We start from the raw sequence: 19701 nt of genomic DNA on the forward strand, positions 1-19701 counted from the left end.
GAATTTTTAGAACGCACACTGGTGTATCGTCGTATGATAAGCCATTACAGAATGGCATGATGCACTGTATTCCTCAACATGGCACCTACCTAGTGAGCTATTGAGATGCATATGGTTGTACCAAAGAAATCAGGAATGGCTCACTGTTATTGCCACAATGTGCAATTTGCAATCCATAGATCCTTTTTTCTTTGATTCTGATTCAGAATTTACAAGCGTCAGTAAAAGAACGGGGAAAGCCGGGAGGCTTATAAAAAAGTGAGTTTGCCAACCACAGAGAACATCAGCCATCGTTAAACATCTGGGAAACACTGTATGCATATTGCCCCATCTCAAAAATTAAAAATAAAATTTCTTCTTGCAGAATGTTCACTTTTTAGGATTCCGTCACTAGACTGATATACACTTGTGGCACATTGCTTACTGATTTTAATGATTGACTTGAAGCAGGGTTCCCCAACTCCGATCCACAAGAGCCACCAACAGATCATGTTTTCAGGATTTCCTTAGTATTGCCCAGGCAATAATTCCATCACCTGTGCAATAGGAAGGAAATCCTGAAAACATGATCTCTTGATGGCTCTTGAGGACTGGAATTGGGGACCACTGACTTAAAGTCATCTGTATGCTCTTATGACAACTCACTGATCGTTCACTGACCTGCCTCCTATTTTACATAATGCATCTAGTAGTGCGGTGCTAGGTAAAATAGGAGACAGGTCACTGAATGATCAGTGAGCTGTCATAAGAGCATATCGCTGAATATGTAAGCAGAGCACTAGATAGATTGCCCCCCACAGGTTGCCCCGGAGCATGAGCATATCATTATCTCCAAACTGAAGGTAAAGATTACACAAGAACCACAGGACAGATTTCATCAACCAAGGTATCATTTTAATCAGTGTAATGTCGCCCACCTGACAGTGTATGTGGTTTACTGAGCAAAATCCTGCTGACATGTTCGCTTTAAAGGATATGCCAGGATATCTAATAGATTGGGAGCTACACCTATGTTCACAGAGAGCGGTACATACAAGCAACCTTTCCATTCACAGTGTCCACAAGACCTGAGTTTGGTCCCCTCTTTCTCGAAATAGAGCAGGTGCCATTGGTGGGATCTGCACCTGTGGATATGCTAAAGTTTCTAAGGTGGCAGTAGCCCTTCAATTTTACTTGAAAATACATTTATTGTCTTGGAAATAAAGATATATTTATACTACAGTCACTTAAAATACCTTGTTCGCTCCCATATGAACTCTCTGTGACTAATTATGGGACTTGATATGTTAACACGCTGATAATTTGTAGTATAGATTTCACATTCATTTACAGAGGACCTGAAGAAATCGCTGCACATGCTGCAAAAACAACCCTACACAGATTAATGAAACAGATCGCATGAATCAGGTTTGTGCAATAAATCTGTTGTGTCTGAACATATCCTTACAAGTCGGTAAGTATTATGGTATACACATAATTGTATCATAACAATTTGAAAGATCATATATACACAGTTATAAAGATAAAGATAAAAACTTCGACACATCTACTACTACAGTATTGCCATTTCCGTTTGTGGCTCTACCATTACTCCCCAGCAACATGCCCGTTGTCTTGGGGTCATATTTGATTCAGATATTTCCTTCACTCCTCACATCAAATCACTCGCTCGTTCATGTCATCTACACTTCAAAAACATCTCAAGAATCAGAACTTTTCTTACATTTGACTGGGCAAAAACTCTTACTGTAGCTCTTATTCATTCTCAACTGGACTATTGCAACTCTATACTAATCGGTCTCCCTCTTACCAAACTTTCCCCTCTCCAATCCGTCCTGAACGCGGCAGCCAGGATCATATTCGTCACCAACTGATACACCGAAGCATCTTCCCTGTGTCAGTCATTGCACTGGTTGCCCATCCAATACAGAGTTCAATATAAACGTATCACTCTTACCCATAAAACGCTTCAAGCTTCAGCACCGCCCTACATCTCCTCCCTCGTCTTAGTCTACCACCCTACCCGTGCACTCCGTTCTGCCAATGACTTAAAACTAAAATCCTCCATAATCCAAAATTACCACTCCCATCTCTAAGATTTCTCACGTACTGCGCCAATTCTTTGGAATGCACTACCGAGGACAGTTCGATTAATTCCCAATACCCACATTTTAAGCGTGCCCTAAAAAAACATTTCTTTAGACTGGTCTATCACCTCAACATACTTATCTAACTGTCCTAGTTTGGCCCAAATTAAAATTTTCTTCAAATTCATGTTCATACCATCCATGCACTAAATAGCCTCTGTCTGTACGGTACTCATACTGGCTGGTGACCAGTTCACCAGTTCATGTAGTGTTATGTACATACCCGATTTAGTGTATTATGGCTGTATTATACAATATATGTACAGACAAGGAAATAATTATTTGATCCTTTGCTGTTTTTGTAAGTTTACCCACTAACAAAGACATGAACAGTCTATAATTTTAAGGGTAGGTTAATTTTAGCATTGAGAGATAAAATATCCAAAAACAAATTAAGAAAATCACATTGTATAAATTAGATAAATTTATTTGCATTTTGCAGTGAGAAATAAGTATTTGATCCCCTGCAAACCATTTTGAGTTCTGGCTCCTACAGACCAGTTAGACGCTCCTAATCAACTCGTTACCTGCATTAAAGACAGCTGTGTTACATAGTCACCTGTATAAAAGACTCCTGTCCACAGACTCAATTAATCAGTCAGACTCTGACCTCTACAATATGGGCAAGACCAAAGCATTTTCTAAGGATGTCAGGGACAAGATCATAGACCTGCACAAAGCTGGAATGGACTACAAAACCGTAAGTAAGACGCTAGGTGAGAAGGAGACAACTATTGGTGCAATAGTAAGAAAATGGAAGAATTACAAAATGACTGTCAATCGACATCGATCTGGGGCACCATGCAAAATTTCACCTCATGGGGTATCCTTGATCATGAGGAAGGTGAGAGATCAGCCTAAAACTACACAGGGGGAACTTGTTTATGATCTCAAGGCAGCTGGGACCACAGTCACCAAGAAAACCATTGGTAACACATTACGCCTTAAAGGTTTAAAATCCTGCAGTGCCCGCAAGGTCCGCCTGCTCAAGAAGGCACATGTGCAGGCCCGTCTGAAGTTTGCCAATGAACACCTGGATGATTCTGTGAGTTATTGGGAGAAGGTGTTGTGGTCAGATGAGACAAAAATTGAGCTCTCTGGCATTAACTCAACTTGCTGTGTTTGAAGGAAGAGAAATGCTGCCTATGACCCAAAGAACACCATCCCCACTGTCAAGCATGGAGGTGGAAACATTATGTTTTGGGGGTGTTTCTCTGCTAAGAGCACAGGACTACTTCACTGCATCAATGGGAGAAAGGATGGAGTCATCTACCGTAAAATCCTGAGTGACAACCTCCTTCCCTCCGCCAGGACATTAAAAATGGGTCGTGGCTGGGTCTTCCAGCAAGACAATGACCCAAGACATACAGCCAAGGCAACAAAGGAGTGGCTCAAAAAGAACCACATTAAGGTCATGGAGTGGCCTAGCCAGTCTCCAGACCTTAATCCCATAGAAAACTTATGGAGGGAGTTGAAGCTCCGAGTTGCCAAGCAACATTCAAAATCTGAATGATTTAGAGATGATCTGTAAAGAGGAGTGGACCAAAATTCCTCCTGACATGTGCGCAAACCTCATCATCAATTACAAAAAACATCTGACTGCTGTGCTTGCTAACAAGGGTTTTGCCACCAAGTATTAAGTGTTGTTTGCCAGAGGGATCAAACACTTATTTCTCACTGCAAAATGCAAATAAATTTATCTAATTTATACAATGTGATTTTCTTGATTTTTTTGGGCTATTCTATCTCTCAATATTAAAATTAACCTAACCTTAAAATTATAGACTGTTCATGTCTTTGCCAAAGGGCAAACTTACAAAAACAGCAAGGGATCAAATAACTATTTCCTTCACTGTACACGTTACCTTTTGTGCCCCCCCCCCCTATTTCCTCATAGACTGTAAGCTTGCGAGCATGGCCCTCACTCCTTTTGATATCTGAGTTATGCTTATTCTGTAACGTCTGTATAAGCCCCCCTAAAATTGTAAAGTGCTGCGGAATATGTTGGCGCTATAAAAATTATTATTATTATTACTACCCATACAAGGGATTTTCTTTATTTTTCACTTTTTTACTCATTTTTGAATAATACTAAAGACATTGGAACTAAGAATTAATACAAGTGGAACTATACAGTTTTGAAATTTTTGTTTCCATTTTTTCATCATTTACAGATCAGTAATATGTCTATCGATCCTGCAATTTTCGTAATTCCACAACTTTTCCTTTTTGGTGTTGTATAAACAAATGCCATTTTTTTGTGTGGAGCATATATACGTCGTCACTTACTTTGCAACCTTCACAGGTGATGCATCTATAATGATACCCTGTAGCCTTATCTCCACACACCACACACAGTTCATCTTTATCCAAGTAGCTGGGTATGTACCCTGGAGGAAAAAAAAAGTGTTACCAATGCCATAATTTCAGCTAAACTTCACATTAGTCGGTGCATATAACTAGCTTTTTGCACAAGCAGAGACAATTTATATACAGTATAGTACCTAATAACCCTACATATCTGTCATTAATTCTACATGTCCTATCTTGTGCTAGACTATTAAGGCTGAAGATCACACAGTTGAGTACATGGCATGGCCAGAGGATCTGGTTAGCACTTAGGCAATAAAGCAGTAATATTTCCCTATTGACCCATATTAAAATAGGATATATACAGTATGTACAGAAATCAGCACTGTTTTCGTATGCTACTAACTGACTTAAAGGGGTATACAACTTTTTACAATTTCTTTACAAACATCTGCATAAGTTTTAAAATAACAAAAGAAACACTATTTATCTATTCTTACCCCTGGCTATCCAGCGCTGACCCTTTGGCAATGTTCTCAGTCATGTCCCTACTACTGGCACCATGGCTCCCATCACTGAGCTGTGATGCTAGTATATCACAGGAATCTTTCTAAATATACAGGTGTATCTCACTAAATTAGAATATTATCAAAAAGTTAATTTATTTCAGTTCTTCAATACAAAAAGTGAAACTCGTATATTATATAGAGTCATTACAAACAGAGTGATCTATTTCAAGTGTTTATTTCTGTTAATGTTGATGATTATGGCTTACAGCCAATGAAAACACAAAAGTCATTATTTCAGTAAATTTGATTAATTAACAAACACCTGCAAAGGCTTACTAAGCATTTAAAAGGGTCTCTTAGTCGGTTTCAGTAGGCTCCACAATCATGGGGAAGACTGCTGACTTGACAGATGTCCAGAAGGCAGTCATTGACACACTAAGTAAATGCAAAGTAAATTTTGCATTTCATTTGGAAATCAAGGTCTCAGAGTCTGGAGGAAGAGTGGATATTCACACAATCCAAGCTGCTTGAGGTCTAGTGTGATGTTTCCACAATCAGTGATGGTTTGGGGAGCCATGTCATCTGCTGGTGTAGGTCCACTGTGTTTTATCAAGACCAAAGTCAGCGCAGCCGTCTACCAGAAAATTTTAGAGCACTACATGCTTCCCTCTGCCGACAAGCTTTTTGGAGATGGAAATTTCATTCTCCAGCAGGACTTGGCCCCTGTCCACACTGCCAAAAGTACCAATACCTGGTTTACAAACAACAGTATCACTGTGCTTCATTGGCCAGCAAACTCGCCTGACCTTAACCCCATAGATTCTCTATGGGGTATTGTCAAGAGGAAGATAAGAGACACCAGACCCAACAATGCAGACGAGCTGAAGGCTGCTATCAAAGCAACCTGGGCTTCCATAACACCTCAGCAGTGCCACAGGCTGATCGCCTCCATGCCACGCCGCATTGATGCAGTAATTGATGCAAAAGGAGCCCCGACCAAGTATTGAGGGCATTTACTGAACATACATTTCAGTAGGCCAACATTACGGATTTTAAAATAATTTTTCAAGCTGGTGTTATAAGGTATTCTAATTTACTGAGATAAAGACTTTTGTGTTTTCATTGGCTGTAAGCCCTAATCATCAACATTACCAGAAATAAACACTTGAGATAGATCACTCTGTTTGTAATGACTCTATATAATATATGAGTTTCACTTTTTGCATTGTAGAACTGAAATAAATTAGCTTTTTGATGATATTCTAATTTTGTGAGAAGCAACTGTATTAATGTCATGGATTAGGGGATAGTCTTTGTTAATAATGTGAATGACTAGAATTGCTTTAAGAACATTTTTTTTTCTCTTACATAAATAACCTGAAAATGCATTTCGAGATGACCCTTAATAATGTCAACAACCGCTGTAGTGCACTATCCCCTTAATGTGCCAGAATTCTTTAAAGGGGTTGTCCAGGACAATTGTACTAGGACAATTCCTTCTTAAACAAAATGTTCGGCGCTGATTAAATTAAAAAAATCTATACTCACCTCCCGTACTTGCTCTGTTCCAGCGGTGTCGGCACTCGCGGTCCCGGAACTGTGATGCGGTGAAATGACACATGGTGCCCGGCGCCCAATCAGCGCTGGCATCACTGTCTCCGCCTTCGGACAAACTGAACATGAAGAGGAAGTCAGAGAGCAGCTGATCCCGGACTGAGACTTTAGATTGCTGAGACTAGTTGTCCCTTTCCTCCCCACCTGTATTTGGCTGCAGTGAGCTGGTAATGTCACTGGCTCTCTGCTGGGAGCCATAGGCAGGGATACTTTCTATATAAACCCCAGCACACAGTCTCTGGCTGCCAGTTACTCAATTCAGCTAAGACCTGGTCATTTTGATCCATTTGCTATTTTGTATATCCTGTTTTCTGACCTCGTCTTGTATTTTGACCACCCGCTTGCTTTCTGATTTTGTCCCTGATGTAACCTCTTGGTGTTGACCGTGCATGCTGACTTTGTGGCCCTTGCCCAGGGGTCCCTTTGTAAGTCCAGATCTTTATACAGGGGTTCAAAGGTGAAGGCCAGGGCAACTTCTGGGATCTGGTAAGCGGAGTTGCTTGTGTTACGCCTGTCTGTGGAAGTCCTATTAACAGCTTTCAGGCTTTCATGAACAGTGCACAAGTAATAATATACGTACTTAAAAGGTTTTATAAATTAATGTTTACCAATTTACTCTCCAAATTCCCAATTTTACTTTGTCATATGTATATAAAAATAAAAGATATTTGACAAGTTAAGACAAATTAGTATTTGCTCTTTTGAATGTACTGGGGTAAGAGATCAACTGGAAAAATGGAAAATATTGCAATACCAAAAAAGTAACATCTAAATCATTTTTGTCATTTTTTTACTTTTAGTATTAATTTAGTAAACTTAATAAATTGAAAAGCAGATATGAAAATGAAATTTGCGGAATCAGGAGCGTCTGACAGGTGGTGTGTACCTCCATGCACTTTGCCACAAATCTTACTCCATTCGGGGACTGGAGTAAGTTTCTCATGTAACAGCACAGTTCATCAAGAATTAGATGAGTTATGGTGTCACACATCCTTACTGGCCCAATCTCCACCCATCTTGATTAAGTTAGTTGAAATCGGCCTGATCAAAAATTTGGTGACCATTTCAAAGGGATTTATTTCAGAATTATTGCTTTGATGAATCGGGGCCTATATCACCACATAATGTAATCCATTGTAATTGTTTCCATATTTTCATTTATACATCTTACCTTCCTGAAACTTGCAGCACTTATGCATATGTTCGGTGTATATATATATAAATATATATGTAGATATATGTATACAGTATATATATTATACACCTGGTGTGCAAATTATATATATATATATATTTATTTATATATGTGTACCGGATGTATGCATATATGTGTGTGTATATATATATATTTTTTTAACGAACATATGCACAAATTCAACAGGCAAAAAAATGACAAATATATGTTTAAGCACATAGTGGAATACAAAAAGCACTCTGCCCGCTAGATTATCCTTTACATATCTGTACTCATAGACAGAGATATGTGACAGATAGATAGATAGATAGATAGATAAATCAGGGCCACGGTATCTGATTCAATACTCCATATGTATTGTGCTGTAGATGTAAAGCATTGTAATGTGCCGTAGTGATGTTTCGATCCTTTACCCTGGAGAGGTTTTTCTCCAGTACAGAGAGATGTGAATAGACAGACACATGAATATATATAGTGGGTTGTGTTACACACAGAGTTGTCTTTTTCTAACAACTATTCTCTTAGAGTCATGCCATTGTGACTCTTCTGATGTCCCACAAAACCCAGTGGGAAGGTTGAAAGGGGACACCTGTTCTCTTGTGTTAATGAGTTGCTATAGTCTTCATTAAATCCAAATCAATGTTGATCAATAGGGACAAGCATGTCCTTTCAGCAACCTTCTGTCCTCATCGCTGAATTAATTGCCTCTTGTAAGAAATTCAATAATGTTGATTTAACGCTAAATATATATTCAGGCTAAAGAGACATGACAGGCTGTATCAATACAATAATGTGCTATGTCACCAGTCTACCAACTTATATCCAGTCACTTGATAGAAGGAGGTATAGAACTGAAAGGACATTTGAAAAGAAATTAAGATGAAAATTTTAACAAATACTTATATATAAAACTAAATTTTAAACTTAAGATTTTGTAGATTAATTTATCATATTAAGATATTGCTGTGTACAATATAAACAAGCAAATGAGAAATTCTCTGTTATGTTTCCCTCCAGTTTAGCACATTTTTTGTATAGTTATTCTGCCGTCATGCAGCTCCACAGCTCCCATAACTATGGGGTATTATTATGTATTGTTTAATGACCACGAGGCTAAATATATTGTTTCATTTAGTACACAAACTGAATTAAATATAATACAAAAAAACGGTGTTATCCAAAAACATTTGAAGGATCAGAATACATAACTAGGTATGATAAAAACAGCTGAAGATACATTGTCACAGGGACATAGGAAACCTCCGATGGGACTTCTCCGTAGTCAATATGTGAGTCACTGGGCAATGCACAGAAAAAAAGATTTGGGCAGAAAGTTCCATAAGAATAAATGCTGGATAATGACTTTATTTCTTTTTAAGTATAAAGAACTATTATATTACATATTTTGTAATTGTTGCATTGGTTTGTGTACCGTTAACAGTGTTGTTATATCTGGACTTTTAAGCATGGAATATATCTGAATACAAAAAAGCAAAGTCACTCAGAATAAAATGGGATATTAAGAGAAAGAAACAGTATGATAACAGTAATTCTGCAGAAGGAAAATCACGAGCGTGCCATACACACAATTACTAGGTAATTAGTACATAGTAAGATACAGCAGCTTCCAGGTATCGCTGTGTAAGAGCTGACGGACGCTTCTCTGCATAAATGTTGCATTGTATTTGTAATAATATTATATGCATGTGAAATATAGGGGTTAATTACACAAAAATGCCAGCGCCAAGCATCTCCCCTTCTATATAGGTGACGGAATTGAGCAGCACAAAACCCCCATGTACCAGCTATGGAGCCGTGCGTCCCGAGACCCCCGATTTCTTACTTGGTTTGTGCTCACTAATGGAGGGTCATCTGAAGAATAGCACAAATTTCAAAGAAATTCTCTCGAGCAGAGCAATAAAAAACATTTTAATCTCCTAGCAACACGGAAAACGTCTTTTGGCTGATTATAGACGGGCTCGGAAAGACGGATATGTGTTATATCAAATCTGCAACTTTAAAGATCCAACACTGGATGCAATGAGGCAGGCGAGCAGACATGCAAAAACACTTATTAAAAATATGGAAAGACAAAAGCATCCCTACCTTTTTTCTGCGAGAACATCGGAGACTGCCCCTGTGAAAAAGTTGCTTTTTCCTCAGAGAAATACTCGGGTTGGTTGTATGAATTCAGGGCCATGTCCATTTCTGAGTACTCGCTTTTAAACATGTTTCCAGGGTAACTAGAAGTATAAGCCTGATTCACCGCCCAGGCCTGATCCATATATATATTATTGTTGTGTAGGACATAAGCCTCACAAGAACTGTAGTTCTCACTATCTTCTATGTACGTGCGGTACTCAGGGGGCTGCATGCAGAAGGTGTTGGATGCACACTGGGGCATGTCGTACATTTCCTGAAGGCAGTAGTTCATTTTGATATCCGAGGTGAGCTTCTACTTTACGTATGCACCACACACACACAAGCATGCATACACATGGACCGAGGGGAGAAAATGATGAATATACAATACAGACTGAAGTCTGTCTCAAAGCCGAGCACCCTGGTACGATTTGGAGCAGCACCTTGTGTGCTGAGATCCTATTTATATCTAGGATGTTACCGAGAAGCCAAACATGTTGGAAAAGAGATTTATGACAGTTTAAGGTCCTAATCTATGAGCCACGGCTAAATCCTAGGAAGATGGCTTCACAGACAGGTAGCAGAAGGTATTAGAGCCACAACACAAGGCGGGCAGACCACAATCCCGACTTTATTTAAGTTTGGGCAGTAACTTTGAGCAGTCATATTCAAGACCTGTCAGGGTGACATATTCTTGACAACTTAAAAAGCAAAGCCTAAGTGAGTCAGAGGGCTGCATAAAATCCTAAAATCAATAGGCTGAAGTTTTTAACTCTATCCTTTAAGAAACTCAATAGGAAAAACCTAGATGACCCGTACCAGAATCTAAAAGGTGAACATTGTAACCGCATAATCCACAATCAGTTCTATTGATTTGGCGTTACAGCATTAACCTTATTGATTGCCATTCATGGACTGTCTTGATTAACCCATCAAAAAGCATAGAAAAAAAATCTATTGATAATGAACACTAACATGAAAAGCTAATGATTCTGCATGGGGGAAGTATGGCGTTGTACAGGATAACATTTCATAAAATTTCTAAGAAATCATTTTTAATGCAAGTATGTTATCATAAGGTGGCATAGATCCAGCTGCACAGGTTTCCAACCTATCCTGATGCCCGGTCACTTCTGCAGACAACAGCACTATGAAATGTACACATTTGTGGAAAAGAACCTAGCAAATGGGCTAATAATGCAATCAGACATACATCTCAACAATAAAGAATCTTACATCAATCATACACGCTACATATTCACAACTTTATAACAAGCTACAATTCCATATTGTGATGGAAATTAGGAAAGAACTGATATAAATAAAGAATATAAAACCTGTTAATAACGCCACGTTGTCCGGCTGGTGTAAAGCACATGCGGGTCACTGGTTCATTCTGTCACTAGGCAATGATACCAACACTAGCGCTGTGCATGGCTCCACATAGCGCATTCACCTATCAAAGAGTATGGCATATATCAAAGAGTAAAGGCGTACCGTAAAAGCTAGATTAATACCGCTGAGAGGAGCGCATGCTCATTACTGAAGACCACCCCTCTAACCTGGGCCACCTGGATGACGGCTTCTGTATGCAGTTGTGGCTCCAGTGTATACAGATACATAACATTTTACTATTTTAACAGTTGACTATTTAGGTGGGGTGCCACACTATTAGGAGAATAATATTCCCAATTTGAAAACATAAATATAGTCTGCAGAGACACCTCAAACTATGAGTGCATATTTATTCAAATTGGGTTATGGACCCTTTAAGAGTATGGTGCCTCACCTAAATACTCACCTGTTAAAAAGGAGCCTATCAGCAAAAAGTGACCGTTCAATCAAGCATAGGTTCTTGGTGCAAACTTGGTGTGGCCAAACTGCTCAATGTTCCTTCCCACCTACTTGTTTTCCATCTATCTCTGCCCTCCTCTTTCTTGATTGACAGCTCTGGCTTTACTTAAGGGAGCGGAGATATGTGGAAAACAAGTAGGTGGGAAGGTGAAACGAATTGTTTGGCCACTTCCAAGGGTGCAACGAGCACCTGTACATAGTTTGAACAGTTATTGTTGTGCTGACAAACTTTCTTTAACCTCTTCACAACCTTTGACATACTCATACGTTATTGTCGTGAAGAAGTTCTGGACCTTTGATGTATGGGTACGTCATGCCCATTGTGTGGGGCACAGGAACAATGCCTGCACGATCGCCGTGGGGAGCTCGGCTTACGTGACAGCCCAGCTCCGACTATCAAGCATCGCCATTTAACCCCCTAAATTCCACGATCGAGAGGGACCGCAGCATTTAGAAGGTCGATGACATCACGATGGCCCGATCGTTGCAATGGCAACCCGAGGTCATCAAGATGACCTCTGGGTCTGCCAGCTACGGAGGCCTTACTAAATCATGCCAGTAGCATGGTCTACGAGGCTTCTGTCAGTGTTACAGATGGATATAATGCATTGCAGTGCTTGTGCGTTGCAATGCATTATTCAAGCTATCATATTAATAAAAGATGAAGTCCTATAGAGGGACTAAGTAAACAAGTAAAAAAAAAATGTCAAAATCTAAAAAAAAAATCACAAAATAAAAAAAAAGAAAAAATATTAATCCAATAAATACATATACTTAAATAAAAACAAAAAATAAACAAATAAAGTACACATATTCAGTATCGCTGAGTCTGAAATGACCTAACCTATAAAACCATCACACTAGTTAACCCCTTCAGTGAACACTGTAAAAAAATAAAAAACGTGGCAAAAATCTATGCTTTTTCATCATACCGCCGACCAAAAAGTGGAATAAAACGTGATCAAAAAGTCAAATGGAAATAACAATGGTATAGCTGAAAACATCATTTTGTCCCGCAAAAAACAAGCTGCCATACAGCTCCATCAGAAATAAAAAATCTATAGCTAACAGAAAAGAACAATGCAAAAACAATTATTTTTTCCATAAAATAGTTTTTCTTGTGTAAAAGTGACAAAACAAAAAAAATTATATAAATGTGGTATCCCTGTAATCGTACTGATCCAAAGAATAAGACTGCCTTATCAATTTTACCGCACGTGGAACTGCATAAAAAAAATCCCAAAAAACAATTCATGAATTTGTTAACAGGTACGCGGATGCAACATTGCAGAGAATGAGGAGACAGTGGTACTTGATCAACAACTATTTATTTAACTAACACAAATAGATATACAGTATATTTAGTGCCTACAGCACAATATCAAAAGTAAAAGTGAACAGTTTAAATATAGTAAATTATGGCACAATAAGAACAAGGTAATATGGCTAAAATAGGGTATTTACACAATGTTATTTACACACTGCCATTTTTTAATCGCCACTAAGCAACTAATGTTGTCAACAACGTCTCGGTCTTAATACTTCAATCTATGGTGGGTCACCGTCACTAGCGGACCCATCACCATTGTCACTCCCTAAGCAATATGAAGCGCTGTACAAGCCCCAACAGGATCCTATGTTAATATCCATAAGGCCGCAAGTCCCATATCGGTGAGCTACTTGGCATACCCGACACACTGGTCACCTCCGATTCCTTAAGCATGACCCCAATCCCCCCTCTGTACTGTACGCTTACACCGGGGATTTCAATTCACACACTTCTGCAGCCTGGTCGCTTGTCCCAGTTCTGCCCTGCTTACACGACTAGGATCTCCCAACTCGGGTCTCTCGTCTCTGGGTCTAATCTCTCGGGTCTGGTCTCTCAGGTCTTCACTTGGGTCTGGTCTCTCAGGTCTTCCATCAGGTCTGGTCTCTCAGGTCTTCACTCAGGTCTCTTCTCTGGTAATCGTGGCTATAAGCCAACTCCACTGCTCACACGTCCATCCTGCTACAGGTCCAGGCACTGACTCCTCCCCTTCTCTGCCTTCCCGAGTTTTTTTATAATTATTAACTGTGCCACAGCTGTCACCTGACCTGGTGTCTCCTCTAATCTTTTCCCTCAAGGGACGTGTACTTCGCTCTTCAGTTCCTACTAGTGTAATTCTCTCCACTTTCTCTTTTCTTATCATCTTCAGTCAGCATATGGCGATGTTCCTTTGCAGTCACTCGATTTAGGCATTACTGTGTGTGTCTACTAACTCCTTCATTCCCTTACAAATTGCTGGATTTTGTTCATTCATCCCCCACAAAAATTGGAATGAAAAGCGATAAAAAATGTTTTGTGCCCGAAAATTGTACCAATAAAAACGTCAACTCGTCCCACAAAAAGCAAGCCCTCACATTACTCTGTTGACGGAAATATAGAAAAATTATAGCTTTCAAAATACGGTGATACAAAAACTTTTTTTTGCAATAAAAAGTGTTTTTTAGTGTATGATACTGAAATCGCATCAACCAGAAGAATACAGTCATCTAATCACTTATACTGCATGAGGAACGGCATAAAAAATAAATAGAACCAATTCTTGACCTGATGTTGATTTGTTTAGTCTGCCTCCCAAATATCGCAGTAAGGCTTGACACACATTTATCCTGCGCTTTACATTGAGCGCTTACAACGGGGTTACATAGTTACATAGTTAGTAAAGCCGAATAAAGACTTGCGTCCATCAAGTTCGACCTGTTAGTTCTGTAATTGCTAAAGTTGATCCAGAGGAGGGCAAAAACCCCAAATGATTTAGCCAATCTTCACCTGAGGAAAAATTCCCTCCCGACTCTGAAACCAGCAGTCAGAATAAATCCCTGTATCAACCTACTATTTTATTCTATTTTTAAGTATATGCAGAAATCTGCCTGGTATCTAGAAATGCATCCAGTCCCCGCTTGAACTGGTTTAGTGAATCCGACATTACCGTCTCCTCACTCAGTGAATTCCATATTCTCACTGCTCTTACCGTAAAGAACCCCTTCCTATGCTGGTGCTGAAACCTTTTCTCTTCCAGTCTTAGTGAATGCCCTCTTGTTACCGTAATATCCCTCCTTTTGAACAAATCCCGGGCAAGGTCTCTATACTGTCCCCTAACATATTTGTACACATTTATTATGTCCCCCCTCAACTTTCTCTTTTCCAGGCTGAATAGTCCTAGTTTTGCCAACCTCTCTGGGTATTGCAGTCCCTCCATTCCCCTTATTAATTTTGTTGCCCTCCTTTGTACCTTTTCAAGCTCATTTATATCCTTTCTATATATTGGGGCCCATAACTGAGCACAGTATTCCAAGTGTGGTCTGACCAGTGCTTTGTACAGTGGAAGAACAATGTTCTCATCCTTTGCAGCTATACCTCTTCTGATACATCCCATTACCCTGTTTGCCCTTACAGCAGCGGCCTGACTTTGGGCACTCCAATTTAGTTTCCTATCAATCAAGATGCCCAAGTCCTTCTCCATCTCTGAATTCCCCAATGATTTCCCATTCAGTGAGTACTGGTGACTTCCATTTTTCCTTCCCATATGTATGACCTTACATTTCTCCTCGTTAAACCTCATTTGCCATTTAATGCTCCACCTACCCAGCTTATCCAAATCCCTCTGTAGGTCTTCACTATCCTCTTTTGTATTAATTGTTTTACATAACTTTGTGTCATCTGCAAATATTGATATTTTACTATTTATCCCGTTGACTATGTCGTTAATAAAGATATTAAATAACATTGGGCCTAGTACAGACCCCTGTGGTACCCCACTAGTGACGCTTACCCAATCTGAGTATATTCCATTTATAACCACCCTCTGCCTTCTATCCTTTAGCCAGTTAGCTACCCACTTGCAGACATTTTCCCCCAGCCCCATCATTCTCATTTTGTATACCAACCTATTATGTGGCACGCTATCGAACGCTTTTGAGAAGTCGAGATACATGACATCCACTGGTTCCCCCTGATCTACTCGAGAGCTAACCTCCTCGTAGAAGTCAATCAGGTTTGTTTGGCAGGAGCGATTCCTCATGAATCCATGTTGGTTCGGGGTTAATAGATTATCTGTGTAAATTTCTGAAATACGTGATTTAGACGGAACCCCCAAAGGAAGATGCTCTATACTGAGCAGATGGAAGCGCTTTGGACTCTGTCTGTCCCATGATTCGGTGGTGTCCGTCTTTTTAAGCGTGCATAAAACTGCGGGTCAGCCACAGTTTTGTGCACTAATGAACAAAGGCCAGAAGGAGTCCAGAGTAACACTTCTGTCTCATTATAGTGAATGGATCCCTCAAGAGTTTCATCTGTATCACGCCATTCAGAGATTTCGATGGAAACCTTATGTTAGTGCTCAGCGTAGAACGCAGGATAAATGTGATCCAAAAGGATATAAAATATGTTCCCCATTTAGATCCGTCATCTGTTAATAGAAATATAGGGGAATTCCACGTTACTGGTAGCACAAAGGTTCTGGAAAAGGGCTATTGCTCCTCAACCCCCAAAAGAAATCCAGTGAATTCAGTGATCACAAATACTAATACCCCCTTCCCTTTTGAGCCCCACAGTGTGCCTAAACCACATTTAGCGTCCACATGTTTGGCATTTCTGTAGCGATGAGAGCCTGCCTAATTTACGGGGTCCATTTCTCCAGAAGCACAAGCTGGGCATAATGTATGGGCACTACAATGTACTGGACACTACAATGGCAGATTTGCAATTTTCAGTCAGCAACATCCACTGCTGCTTGTTTCTGGAAAACACACATGGAGTCAAAATCGTCACTACAGTCATGGCCAAAAGTTTTGAGAATGACACCAAAATTATATTTTCACATGATCTGCTAGCCTCTGGTTTTTATTAGTGTTTGTCTGATGTTTATATCACACACAGAAATATAATTGCAATCATATTATGAGTACCAATAAGTTATATTGACAGAATGAGTTAATGCAGCAAGTCAATATTTGCAGTGTTGCCCCTTCTTCTTCAAGACCTCTGTAATTCTCCCTGGCATGCTCTCAATCAACTTTTGGACCAAATCCTGACTGATAGCAGTCCATTCTTGCATAATCAATGCTTGCATTTTGCCAGAATTTGTTGGTTTTTGTTTGTCCACCTGTCTCTTGATGATTGACCACAAGTTCTCAATGGGATTAAGATCTGGGGAGTTTCCAGGCCATGGACCCAAAATCTCTATGTTTTGTTCCATGAGCCATTTAGTTATCACCTTTGCTTTACGGCAAGGTGCTCCATCATGCTGGAAAAGGCATTGTTGGGCGCCAAACTGCTCTTGGACGGTTGGGAGAAGTTGCTCTTGGAGGACATTCTGGTACCATTCTTTATTCATGGCTGTGTTTTTAGGCAAGATTGTGAGTGAGCCGATTCCCTTGGCTGAGAAGCAACCCCACACATGAATGGTTTCAGGATGCTTTACAGTTGGCATGAGACAAGACTGGTGATAGCGCTCACCTCTTCTTCTCCGAATAAGCTGTTTTCCAGATGTCCCAAACAATCGAAAAGGAGATTCATCAGAGAAAATGACTTTGCCCCAGTCCTCAGCAGTCCACTCCCTGTACCTTTTGCAGAATATCAGTCGGTCTCTGATGTTTTTTCTGGAGAGAAGTGGCTTCTTTGCTGCCCTCCTTGAAACCAGCCCTTGCTCAAAGAGTCTCCGCCTCAGAGTGCGTGCAGAAGCACTCACACCAGCCTGCTGCCATTCCTGAGCAAGCTCGGCACTGCTGGTAGTCCGATCCCGCAGCTGAAACAGTTTTAAGATATGGTCCTGGCGCTTGCTGGTCTTTCTTGGGCGCCCTGGAGCCTTTTTGACAACAATGGAAGCTCTCTCCTTGAAGTTCTTGATGATGCGATAGATTGTTGACTGAGGTGCAATCTTTGTAGCTGCGATACTCTTCCCTGTTAGGCCATTTTTGTGCAGTGCAATGATGGCTGCACGTGTTTCTTTAGAGATAACCATGGTTAACTGAAGAGAAACAATGATACCAAGAACCAACCTCCTTTTAAAGTGTCCAGTGATGTCATTCTTACTTAATCATGACTGATTGATCGCCAGCGCTGTCCTCATCAACACCCACACCTGTGTTAATGGATCAATCACTAAAACGATGTTAGCTGCTCCTTTTAAGGCAGGACTGCAATGATGTTGAAATGTGTTTTGGGGGTTAAAGTTCATTTTCTGGGCAAATATTGACTTTGCAAGTACAGTAATTGCTGTTAAGCTGATCACTCTTTGACATTCAGGAGTATATGCAAATTGCCATTGCAAAAAATGAAGCAGTAAACTTTGGAAAAATTACTATTTGTCTCATTCTCAATACTTTTGGCCATGACTGTACACCTGTAGATAAATTCCAGGGGGGTTTAATTTCTAAAATGAAGTCACTTGAGGGGGGATTCTGCTCTTCTGGCACTTAGGGGCTATGTACATGGAATCCGCAAACTATTCTACGATAATTTGTTCTCCAAGAGTCAAATAGTGTTCCTTCCCTCCCGAGTTTTGCCATGTGGGTAAGCCATATTATACAGCCACATATGGGATATTGTCACATTCAGCAGAAATTGTGTGACAAATTTTGATGCAATTTTACTCATTTTCCCGTGTGAAAATGTAAAATCTGGGGCTAAAACAATTTTTTTGTGGTAAAAATGTAATCATTTGTTTTTCACTGCCCAATGGTATACAATTCTGTGACATACTCATAGTGTTAATATGATCATTGTACCCTTAGATGAATTCATTGAGAAGTGTAGTTTGTAAAATGGGGTTACTTATTGGGGGTTCTGCTGTTCTGGTACCTCAGGGGCTCTTCCTGTGTTCCAAGTTTAAGAGTGCAGGTAGCATTCGAAACGCGTCTGGTGATGAGACCTCCAAGTTCCCCCCTCACACCTTAGATTGTTGGTATGCATTTGTTTTTGTTTTTATTGTGAAATATTTAAACTTTTTGCTAATAAAGAAATTTGTTTTATCTATGCCTGGATCAGAAGCTGGATCATTCCTTCTTCTCCTGCACCCACAAAACTTAACAGCAAAATCTGCACTCCAATATGGCGCTCCTACCCTTTTGAGCTTTCCACTGTGCCTGAAAAGTAGTTCCCGAATACATGTAGAGCATTGGGGCACTTTGGTGAAATCGCACAACAAACTGTGAGGTGCATTTTTTCCTATTAGCCCTTATAAAAAAATAAAAACTTGGGGCTAAAACAACATTTTAGTGGTAAAAATTTAATTATTATTTCTTCACCGCCCAATGGTATAAAATTCTGCTAGACACATGTGGAGTCAATATGCTCACTGCACCCCTAGATGAATTCATTGAAAGATGTAGTTTGTAAAAGGGTCACTTATGGAGGGGTTCTACTGTCTTGGCACTTCTGCTAATGTGACATGACACCCTTAAACCATTCCAGCAAAATCTGAACTCCTTCCCTTCTGAGCTTTCCACTGTGCCTCAAAAGTAGTTTTCGACCATATATGGGGTATTGGCGTATTCAGGAAAAACTGTCTAAAAAATTGCATGGTTCATTTTCTCATATTATCCCTTTTGAAAATTAAAAACTTGGGACAAAAAAAATATTTTAGTAGAAAAATGGTCATTTTCTATTGACTCAGTCCAATGTTATAAAAATCTGTGAATTGCTTGAGGGTTAAAAATGCCCACTATACCCCTAGATGAATTCCTCAAGAGGTGTAGTTTCCAACATGGGGTCACTTGTGGGGGCTTCTGCTGTTTTGGCATGTCAGGGGCTCTTCAAATGCTTCAATTGTGACATGGCATTTGCAATCTATCCCAGGCAAAATTGTGCTCCAGAATTCAATTTGCGCTCCTTCCCTTCCAAGCCGTGCCGTGCGCCCAAACAATGGTTTTCCACCATATATGGACT

The 19701-nt window shown here is 39.9% G+C and overlaps 1 protein-coding gene across 7 annotated transcripts in view; it reads right to left on the bottom strand.

Annotated features, from left to right (window-relative positions):
• THRB (thyroid hormone receptor beta) overlaps positions 1-19701 on the bottom strand; it is a 449080-nt gene that overhangs the window by 22868 nt on the left and 406511 nt on the right. For 6 of the 7 annotated variants that reach the window (XM_073677977.1, XM_073677980.1, XM_073677979.1 and 3 more), the window contains one exon: positions 4437-4537. In XM_073677977.1, coding sequence (XP_073534078.1) covers positions 4437-4537 — 101 coding nt within the window. Of the gene's footprint in view, positions 1-4436; positions 4538-9881; positions 10210-19701 lie in introns of those variants that run through there. The other variant, XM_073677976.1, reaches the window with a different exon arrangement.

The sequence above is a fragment of the Phyllobates terribilis genome, unplaced genomic scaffold, assembly GCF_046119375.1.
Source record: "Phyllobates terribilis strain yellow unplaced genomic scaffold, ASM4611937v1 Scaffold_4__5_contigs__length_816908805, whole genome shotgun sequence".
Lineage (NCBI taxonomy): Eukaryota > Metazoa > Chordata > Amphibia > Anura > Dendrobatidae > Phyllobates > Phyllobates terribilis.